Below are 11,603 nucleotides of genomic sequence, written 5' to 3' on the forward strand. Positions count from 1 at the left end.
TTCTGTTTACCTGAAGTTTTTATCACATGTAAATTGTTCTAGATCTCTTCGGTGGCGTCGTTTTCGCATAAGAAAAAAATAATACGTGTAGACAGAAGATCAATTAATGACAAACATTGTATTTAATATTTTGGAAAAATAATGCAAGCAAATATAAAAAGATATAACACAATATCAACAAAAACCATGGCAATGTTATGAACATCAATAATAATAATAATAATAATAATAATAATAATAATAATAATAATAATAATAACACTGAGTGATACTAGGGCTCCATTGAAAATAACTATTTTTGCCTTCACAAAGATGATGTGAGAGAGAGAGAGAGAGAGAGAGAGAGAGAGAGAGAGAGCGAGAGAGAGAGAGAGAGAGAGAGAGAGAGAGAGAGAGAGAGAGATTTTTACAACGAATTTCTGTAATTCCCTTCAAGACTTGTCTCCCGAGCACACACAAGCAGGAAATAGCCTAATAATAGTCCAAAGACACACCGGAAACCACTAGACCACCTTCATTCAAATTACCGGTACTTTTTTAGTCAAAGGATATGAGTCAAAAGATGCAGAATGAATCGTAAGACTATAAATTACTGCGGAAGAATAATGGTCAGTAAAACGTAGATATCGTCAATAAGAAATATGACATATGACCATCACCTGCTTGTATGATGGATTCGTTATTTTCCTGTACTCTGGCCCAGCAACACAGACACGAGAGAGAGAGAGAGAGAGAAGAGAGAGAGAGAGAGAGAGAGAGAGAGAGCAGCTTCGTGACTGACCGTATCTGGAATGACGGTCTGGTAATGTTCCAGCGGAATTAATACGCTACAGAGGAAATGACGGATAATGACCAGTAAACAATATTCCAGTGTTTGCCTTCCCTCAGCATTGCCTGTCAATATAAATGAGCTTGTTTCTTTATCATATTCTTTCGCATTTACACACGCACGCACACACACATACACACACAATATATATATATATATATATCTATATATATATATATATATATATATATAATATATATATATATATATATATTATATAATTTATTGCCAAAAACACAGTAACCAATATTACTAAAGGAAAATGCCCATGGAATATTGCAGAAATAACTGCCAATAATATAAACTGAAAGTAAGCACGCGCTCTCTACGAGAGAGAGAGAGAGAGAGAGAGAGAGAAGAGAGAGAGAGAGAGAGAGAGAGAGAGAGACTTCACCATGTAATCGGTTGCAACCAAAGAGGGGTGTGGGATTACATTGTTAAGTCCTCCCCTCGTGTGGATTCGCTACAAATTTAATTAGACAAGGTCTTTTTTTTTCGCGGCCGATTTTCGTTGGTGTGATATCGATTTAAGAGCAACTACAGAATTTCACATCTGTAAAAACATCATGGCTGATTGGGAATGAATTTACGTTAAGTCTCAATTTACATTTGAAGGGGTAATTCTCGTCTGTGGTAGCTATCTCTATATGCACGACGAGACTTCCGACAGAAAAAAATTTAACCACTACACAGAGACTCAGATACCAAATTTTGGTGTTAGATTGGCAGACTGATTTAAATGGATTTTTCACAAATAAACTGTGAAATAATTTTAAGAGCCAACACACTTATTCCACGTCCATATTGGAAGGCATATCATCTCCCCCCTGGGATTATAATACCTTGTAATCCCTTACAAAGTTTATTCCCCGGTTAAGTTTTACCGAAAAACATATAGTAAATAAAAACTTTCAAAACTTGAAAGCCCAACAAACTTCCATATTCCACAGGCTAAGTCTTCTGGGGAAAGTGATTTGAGTAGATCAGCTGCGTTTACAAAATAGAATGACTGGATGTAAGTAGCCAAATTATACTAAAAAAATATATATCGGAAAGAAAATGGAACACTAAGTTTTTCAATATAACGAAATATTAGGCAAAAAATATCACTGGATTCATAATAAGTGATGGTAGACTTGGAACCATTTTTTTTTTCTTAAACTTTGAGATTATTTTGTCACAGAATTTGAGGTCTTGTACACAGACTGCCTGCATCGTACTGCTCTGGACCAATCTTTTATCAACAGTTGCGCTAGGTTACAAATTATCCGTCAAATGTGAGATGAAGAAATCTAAATGGAAGCCAGAAATCTGTGACTGATTTATGATGTCCATGAAGTCAATAACACCATTATTTCATTTCACTTCGAGGTATGCTTGATGCCCACGCAAAACTTCAGCAATAATTGCCTAGGTCAGGTCAGGTCACGTCTTCAGTGACAACGACTCTAAAATCTTTGCCTTGGAGTTCCTCCGCTGATTACTCCAGAACTTATGACCTGGACTCTTTTGTTGATAACTCATGATCGGGACACTTGTTGATTACTAAGTAATGGACGGGATTTCTTGATTACTCAAAGCCTAGATTTGGACTCTGCTGATTACTGGAAGGAAATTGTGGACATGATCACTAACATAATTCCTATACTAATACGATAAACTTAGTCGAAAATGTCTGCAAAGCATACGGAGGCCATAACCACTTCTTAGACCAACTTTCTACACAGAAGCTACTTTTTAATACACTTGTAACCTGGGATACGGGACCACTTCCTTGTACAGTACCATGCTGGTTGTAAAACAGAAAGAATTCCTCCTCCTTTGTAATGGCTTTTATGGTCGTTTGATGAGAAATCCTGATAAAATGTGATGTCAACGACCGTGGTTTATGTGTTTGGGAAGTCAACTCTTGTGACAGTTTTATATCGCTCGTGTCAACGATGACTTAGCATCACTAAGAAATTGCGTTGTCAGATGTAGTAGAATAAGTTTTGTAATTTGTCACGTACAAGAATTTCATGTTTTTTTTTTTTATAATCATCTTTCAAAACCGTTGAAGGAAAAGGATAAGGAAAATGACATGAGGTATTTCTAACGTCAAACTTTTCTCTGGTCATTTCCTCAGAGAATTCATTATTCAACCTTTAAGAAATTACTGCCACCCGAACAAAAAAAATAACCAACATTATTTATAACTTTGATCGGAAGTTGAAAATGCTGACAGGAATAATAACGATAGAGGCTGACGCATCGTAAATCGTAACCGTTCGGAGAAAATTTAATATACATTCTTCCTCAGCAACCGGTTTATGTCTAGGCCTATTTTCAGCACCAAAAGAATTCACGAGTCTTAACTCGAACCCCAAATAATGAGAAAGCTTTTCTCTCTCGAGATCAAGTGTACTTCGGTAATCATGATTAAAAGGCTTTCAAACTTCCTCTTCCGAAACCGGGTCATGAATCGAGGTCAGCATTTTTCCATAAAATAATACCCCTGTTATTTCTACTTTTCATTTTTACTCTTTGCACTTAAAAGTTGACATTTTTAACCGGATCATCTTAATTTATTTAATGACTAAAAACCTAAACTAAGGACGGATCAGGAAGGCTGAATTTTATCAATAAAAAATAATTTCAATACAAAAACAATCAACAGTGACGGTTTAGAAAATTTCACAAGAATGCCCCCATGCCAATCCATACCTCGACGGGTATTCAATCCCAGATTCCTTGGTTATGAGCCGACCATAGAGGAGAGAGAGAGAGAGAGAGAGAGAGAGAGAGAGAGAGAGAGAGAGAGAGAGAGAGAGAGAGAGAGAGAGAGAGATTCTGAAAACGCCAGAAAAATATTTCCCCATTTCCTGAGACCTTGAAATCAATCCAAGGGACAAAGCAAAACAAATAAGCGCTAAATCCACTTACGATAAAGAGCGCGCAACAAAGGAAGGCCCTGTTGTAGGATGCGAAGGGGGACACTCACTACAGGGCCTCGGATGAAAGAGAAGTAGGTCGTGAAGGACCTGGTATCATAGGAGTCACCATTTGGGAATATATATATATATATATATATATATATATATATATATATATACATACGTATATATATAGATATAGATATATATATATATATATATATATATATATATATATATATATATATATATATATATATATATATATATATATATCATATATTATATATATACATATACTTATATATAATTATATATGTATATACATACATACATTCTATGAGAGAGAGAGAGAATATATATATATATATATATATATATATATATATATATATATATATATATATATAAGAGAGAGAGAGAGAGAGAGAGAGAGAGAGAGAGAGGGGACGGAGAGAGAGAGAGAGAGAGAGAGAGACGTCATATGTGCAGGATAATCGTGAGAGATAAAACAGTCCACGAATAATAGATCTATTCCCCACAATAATAATAATAATAAAACCACAAATATCTGAGGGAACACAGACCGTTGCCAACGATTAAAAATACCTGGGTGCGAGCAGCAGTCAGATTCTCCAACACCTAACCAAGGTAGAATTTTATTTCTAATTTTATTTAGTGTGAAATGTACAGCGCATTCATACACAAGACACTCAACAGAGCCCATTACAACATCAGTTTCATGAACAATTCCCAGGTTATTATGATCTAAATGATTGAACGTAAGAAAAATATAATTCTAGACTTTTAGGCTATTTTGTTTGGACGAATATAAAATATAATATATATAAATAAATATATATATATATATAATATATATATATATATATATATATATATAAACGAAATAATACACGGACCTTTACAATCTAAGGCTACTGAATGCTAAATAATATAAAACAATTCAACAATTTCAAGCTAATCTGCCTGACGAATACAAAAAATTAAAAACGAGTATACCTGAATATCGTCTTTGAAAAAGGGCAATATTTTTTTTATCCTTGGCGCCGATTTTTCAATCATCAATGAATTACACCAATCAAGAACCGGTTAGCACTCGGTGGAGCATGAGCAGATGAAAAGCAAGATGGCGTCTTCTCTACAAAACAGGATCCCATCCAAGGTCACCCTCGAACTAAAGCCCTCTGACTCTACCCCACTAAATAAAATTGGTGCCTGAATCCATATCTGAATCACCTACACGACTTAAGGTATTGATCTTTTACGGCAAAAGGGTGAAGGGAAATCCACAAAATTTAAATCTTAGGGCTTTTTAATAATATGTAAGTGATGGATTGAATCCAGAATTTAGGGCAAAGGCCAAGCACTGGGACCCATGAAGTCATTCAGCGCTGAAACGGATATTAACAATAGAAAGGTCTGAAAGGTGTAACAGGAGGAAAACCTCGCAGTTGCACTACGAAATTGTTAGAAGGGGGTGGAAAGTAAGATGGAAGAAAGAGAATATGAACGGAGATACAGCAAAAGGAATGAAGGGGGGTTGCAGCTAGGGGCCGACGGGACTGTGTAAAGAGCCTTAAGTAATGTCTACAGAGCACCGCATGAGGTGCACTGACAGCACTACCCCCTAAGAGGATTGAATCCATAGCTGAATCACCAACACGACTTAACGTATTGATCTCCTTTCCGAGACTTTTTATGGTAAAAGGCAAAACGGAAACCTAATAGACTTTATATGTTAGGAATTTTTAATAACATACAATAAATCTTTTAACAGTATACCGGTATATACTATAAGTCTTCTATACAAGACAAGGCCTGTAATAGCAATTCACTTACACCGGATTCCTAAATGATCCGTTATCCTGATCCGGGTCCTGCTGATCCATTTATTGAGCATTCTTTTCCATGATTCAGATATAAAAGTCCTTTAATTCTGACCTGTACCCTGATCCAACGTTGATCCTTTATTTTGATCCGGATTTTGTTGAGCCATAATTCTAATCAGAACTGGTTCTTTACGGTTCCTTATTCTGATCTATGAAGATTATATATATAATTTTTTTTATACCTAGATAACCGGATCTGTCGTCATGGTCCGGATCTTGACGATCACATCTTGGCGATCCCTCATCATAGTCCTGATCTTAATGACGATTCATTATCCCGATTCACATCTTGATTCCACATCCTCAGATATTGATGATACATTATTCTCATCCAGATCGTGATGATTATTCATCCTAAAATACCGATATCGAAGATCTTGCACCTTGATTTTGATGATCCTTTATCACGACCTGAATTCTGAAGACCTCTTTTATTGAACAGGATCTCAATGATCCCTTACCATGATCAAGCTCTCGATGATCCATTAACTTACACAGGATTTCGATGATCCTTTATCCTGAACAAGAATTCAATAGTCCCTTATCCTGGATAGGATCTTGATGATGCCTTAATGTGATCTGGAACTCTATGATCATCTGTCTATGCAGATCTTATTAATCCCTTCTCAAATCCAGATCCACTTGATCCATCATCATATTCCCAATCCAGCTCATCTATTTTTTTTTTTTTGCTATTCTGGATGATTCCAAATTCAACTTCGCTATCTGACAACGCTATATATAAATCTTGCAGCTCAGTCACTAGTACGCTTTCAACCTTAATCAACTGCTAGTATTAATTAAATTCAGAGTTTTTTTGTCAAATGCCGGTACCTGCTCACAGTAGTAGCCTCTCATGTCTGTCCAATGGCACCCCTCCGAAAACAAACAAATAAACAAAAGCCAGTAAACAAATACAAAAACAAAGCTGACATAACCCAAGGTGTTTGGCAACGCTTACGGTGTTATACACTTCCAAGAAATCTGTCTACAAAATATATGTTGTTATGCTGTATGTCAGTCTGAAAAAAAAACTACGCAAATAATTTCTTCAAGCGTTAATAATAATAATAATAATAATAATAATAATAATAATAATAATAATAATAATATATTGAAGTACAATGTTTTATATTTCAAGTGATATAAACCAATAAATAATCATAAAAAGTCATTTAAGATATATGCAATGTTTAAAACGCAATTTACAGCTCAGATATTCAGATCACAAGTATTTATTCGCTTATGACTAACCAGTCAGCAATGTCCCATCGATCTATAGCCTAAACTCTGCAGCGAATATACTCACTTCAGTAATTCTGCAATTGCTAATCAATCGTTGTCAGCTAAATTTGGTTTGACATTTCCGCACATTAGAGACTGACAACGAAGCCTTCCTCAGGGCCTTTATCATTACTAAGAAAAAATCCCGTTCGTAAAGCAGCAAAATATTACGAGGTCAAATATCTCATTCAACGGTATATTCATAACCTAATCTGTCATGACCGCAAAACGAGGTCAAAGAGAGAGAGAGAGAGAGAGAGAGAGAGAGAGAGAGAGAGAGAGAGAGAGAGAGAGAGAGAGAATTGTTTTAAGATCTTTCTTATCAGTCAAAACAAAATTATCTGACTCGGTTACCAAATCCTGGTATATATATACTTTATGTATACTTTAATTTATAATCGAATGTCTGTAAAGGAAAAAAAAAAGCATGGGCTTAATAGGACTGTATACTGAACTTTGAAAACTCGTACAAGAATAAAAACGATGCACATCTAATGCGGGTCCTTGACACCTAGTACTAATAAAACTTTAATCCTATTAGCCTAAGCCCACTGTCATTTGGTGTAAGCCATTAACAACAGAATAAGATTAATAGGCCTACAGCACGGCGGTACTTTCATTACAGTGTGGCCATAAGCCTAACACTAAAAACAAAAGGTTGAAGTGTGTATAACACAATTCGACAAGTTTGGCCACACAAACTAACGCGACGAATAACGAGAAAAGAATTATACGCCTCGGTCGTAACCCCGTATTTGCTACAGCGGTGGAACACCTGCAGCAGGTGTAAAGCCCTCAACAACGGCTACGACACGGATGAGTGGCAAGTGTAACTGGCAACACTAACCAGAACGAAAGGTACTTGTCGCAGGCGATAAACCTGAAGGGTTTGATACAAAACGACAAACCGGGCAGCAGCGGGGATTTGATACCTTTTTTTTTTGCCCTTAACGACGACAACAAATCGTAACGAATAAGGGATTTCATATCTCTGCCTGTGTGTGACATAATTCGCATCCCGAACCAAAACATTCGCGAATTCCCCTTCGTAATACGGGCCACATGACTCTTAAGTACATAGCTGGCACTGTCATGGCAACTGGAGGTCATTAATCACGATGACTTACCCTTGTAGATACTTATGAATGAATGTGTCTGGTCTGGGTATGGTATGTTGCTGATCGTTGCCCACCCCATGGGACCCTCCAGTCTGTGAGATCTGCCGAATTAAACCCACGAATTTCTTCTTGAGCGAAGGACCGGAGTTGTTACGACTCATCTTGCTGGTATTGTTGAAGATCTGAAGGCGACGTTCATCACATATATCAGCAGGTCCTAATAATGTCGCGTAGAAAACATCCTCATAGTTCTGCCGTTTACACCGTCACACACATCACTCGCACACTTCGATCTCAACTGTTTTGAGTTTACATGATGTTGCCTGTGTTACATATCCTAACGGTTGTCGTACTTTCCATTGTAAATTATTTAATGAATGCTGTACCTGTTATTGATATCCATCGAATCCATTTAGATACATAAAACTATTTCAAAGTGCTATGTCGTCTTATAAAATAGTCTTTTACGCAAAAATATCAAATATAGAGAAGACACATTTGCTCGTACGGCTGGCAAGGCGGTGAGCAGACGACTGCTCGAATTTGTTCTTCCTTGTGCTCCGCGGCCGCCTGCGCCACGTGAAATCGTTTTCTATAAGGTCAAGGTAGCTGCATGGGGTACTGGCGCATAAAGTTATGCCATTAATAACATCGGGACGATGCGGTAATCGTAATATTACATTTACTAAAAATTTCATGTTCCTCCCATTGCAAGAAAATATAGAAGACTACTATATTTATTATACGATAAGCCACACATACGCACACGTTCACGTGTTAGAATCATCATGACACTACCTCTGGATGAACAAAGATGCACTGTATGATGAAGGTCCCATCTGATTTATTTACGCACACTTGCAGGCACGCTGAATACAAAAATCGCCGATGCTGATGTAAATTTGCGGTCTCTCTCTGAAGGTAACCAGCTAGGTATCGGTAAAGGTTACCGACTACATACTGACTATGCTATCCGTAAATACGTTCCCAAAATTAAACATAATTACCAGGTCCGTGGTGAATCGTTCTACGCTAAGTTTACGTTACTTCCTTTTGTGAGATTCAAGTCACAGCCGGTTCAGCGTGATGCTCTGTTCGATAAATATGTTACTATGAGCTAGTGGCCTTCTAATTTATACGATTAATCTGCTACTTACACCTTGATGCAGCCATTCTTGTTTGGCAGATAAAGTATGGCGTACAAAATGAAAACTGACAAATATTAACCGCATTTTCTGACATTGACAACCGAAGACGTATAACAAAGGGAAGACACTTTCGAAGTCAGGAAATTGTGAAGACATTTTTTTTTTTTTTTTCGCTCATGAGAAACGTCCTTTGCTGGAGTAAGAAACTTATACAAGAAATGCTCTGAAAAGAATGTCTTTTCCTGTCATCCTAATTCTATTTGAGCCATTACTTCCTGCTTCCTTGTTTTCTATTAATAATATAACCTGGAATCGTCTTCATTGTATAGATGAGATAATGATGATACTAAATGGAGATGGCTTGGACGTGTCCTTCTCACAGCTCCTGGGGGATTGGTACTACGTGATAGTGCCAGCTAAGCTCCTGTGGGCACTAGACATACTTGGATGGGAACTATGAGAAGGGAGACTTGAGATGAGTGGAGATTGGTGGCAGATAAGGCACAGGAAAACCATGAATGCCGGAATTTCACAGAGGTGTTACAAGATGTTTGAAAGCGATTATGAAAAAAAAATGATCATTAATGCGTCTAAAGGCTATATCTTTTATTACTATTCAATTATTGTAAATAGAGTACACCAAATGGTCAAGTATGTCCTGAATGTAAAATGGAACGAAAACTGCATTTCCGAAGAGGTAAAGCTATTAAAACAATGTTAGCACTATGCAGATGATCCCAAAGAACAACACAGACATCCAACGTCAACTAAAACTGATTGGTTGAGATCAACTTTTTACTCTAGTTGAAAGACGTTTGACAGACCCAAACGAACAGCATATCGTCTTATGTAGAGAAACTACAATACTTTTCACAAGCATTATTCAAAATGAACAGGCTTTCCCATGAAACAAACAATAAAAGTGGCCGCAGTGGTGAACGCCCCGAGGTGAAAGGAAAGAAAACAGTGGGTGATTGAGTATGCCCGCTACATCAAAGAGACTCCATCAAAATAGTTTGTTGGTGTTCCATGAATTCGTATTGCCCCAACATCAGATATGTTTTGGTCCTGTCACAACAAACCCATGGAACATCCCTCTTGGTCGTATCGTAGGTACATCTGCTTTTGTTGAGCCTTGCCACCTTTTCATTTATCACGTTTCTTATAGAGTTCCTCTTCAGTTTTATCTTAATTCTTTTCTTTAGGGTCTGTGGCTTCTGCTTTCTCGAAGGGCTTTTTGTTTTGCGACAAGCTTGCTTACCAAATCTATATTTTGATAGCTTGTTCAGCAACTTCAGCTAATTAGCCGACCGCTTCAACCTAGATATCGAAAGGCTACCTCAGTCCATATATTAACGTATCTCACAGGTTTATGGAATTTTTGCGACAAAAACAACTCTCATCATTATGCTTTGTGATTTTGTAGTTAATTTTTTGTTATAAAAATAATCCATTTTTTATGTATTATTTCAAGGTTGTGCCATTAATAATAATAATAATAATAAAATAATAACTATAATAATAATAATAATAATAATAATAATAAAATAATAATAATAATATATAATAATAATAATAATAATATAATACTGTTAAAAGAATGGCAGAATTAAGCGAGTTGATTTTATATATTGTTTTTTTTTTCTTTTCCTATTTTCCTTACAATTCGCTTCTCAGGCTCAGCGATGTTTCTGAGTAACTGGCCAATATTCATATTGGGAATTTTCAAAAATCATAAATGCTGAAGGTAATCTTTTATTGGAACAGGATATCAGGTCCAGGTCAAGCAGGGGTCGTCGTCAGTGCTGGTATTATTCCGTAGGCGTAGTTCAGGAATAATACCAGCACTGACGACGACCCCTGCTTGACCTGGACCTGATATCCTGTTCCAATAAAGATTACCTTCAGCATTTATGATTTTTGAAAATTCCCAATATGAATATTGGCCAGTTACTCAGAAACACCGCTGAGCCTGAGAAGCGAATTGTAAGGAAAATAGAAAAAAACAAATATATAAAATCAACTCGCTCAATTCTGCCATTCTTTTTAACAGTATTTCCCAAAAGAAAAGAGGGTCTTCTACCAAAATAATAATAATAATAATAATAATAATAATAATAATAATAATAATAATAATAATAATAATAATAATAATAATAATAATAATAATAATAATAATAATAATAATAATAATAAAGAAAGTATCACTCATTGATGTCGCAATACATGGGAAACCAGAGTTGAAGAGAAAGAGAGGGAAAAATGGATAAGTATCAAGATCTGAAAATAGAAATAAAAAGGATATGGGATATGCCAGTGGAAATTGTACCCATAATCATAGGAGCACTAGGCACGATCCAAGATCCCTGAAAAGGAATCTAGAAAAAACTAGAGGCTGAAGT

General features: G+C 36.2%; 1 protein-coding gene across 4 annotated transcripts in view; it reads right to left on the reverse strand.

Annotated features, from left to right (window-relative positions):
• LOC135206119 (uncharacterized) overlaps positions 1-8,367 on the reverse strand; it is a 206,005-nt gene extending 197,638 nt beyond the window's left edge. For all 4 annotated transcript variants that reach the window (XM_064237363.1, XM_064237361.1, XM_064237362.1 and 1 more), the window contains exon 1: positions 8,063-8,367. In XM_064237363.1, coding sequence (XP_064093433.1) covers positions 8,063-8,214 — 152 coding nt within the window. In that variant the 5' untranslated portion in view covers positions 8,215-8,367. The remainder of the gene's footprint in view (positions 1-8,062) is intronic.
• Between the last annotated feature and the right edge of the window lie 3,236 nt (positions 8,368-11,603).

This window comes from Macrobrachium nipponense, chromosome 29 (genome assembly GCF_015104395.2).
Source record: "Macrobrachium nipponense isolate FS-2020 chromosome 29, ASM1510439v2, whole genome shotgun sequence".
NCBI classification, from domain to species: Eukaryota; Metazoa; Arthropoda; class Malacostraca; order Decapoda; family Palaemonidae; genus Macrobrachium; species Macrobrachium nipponense.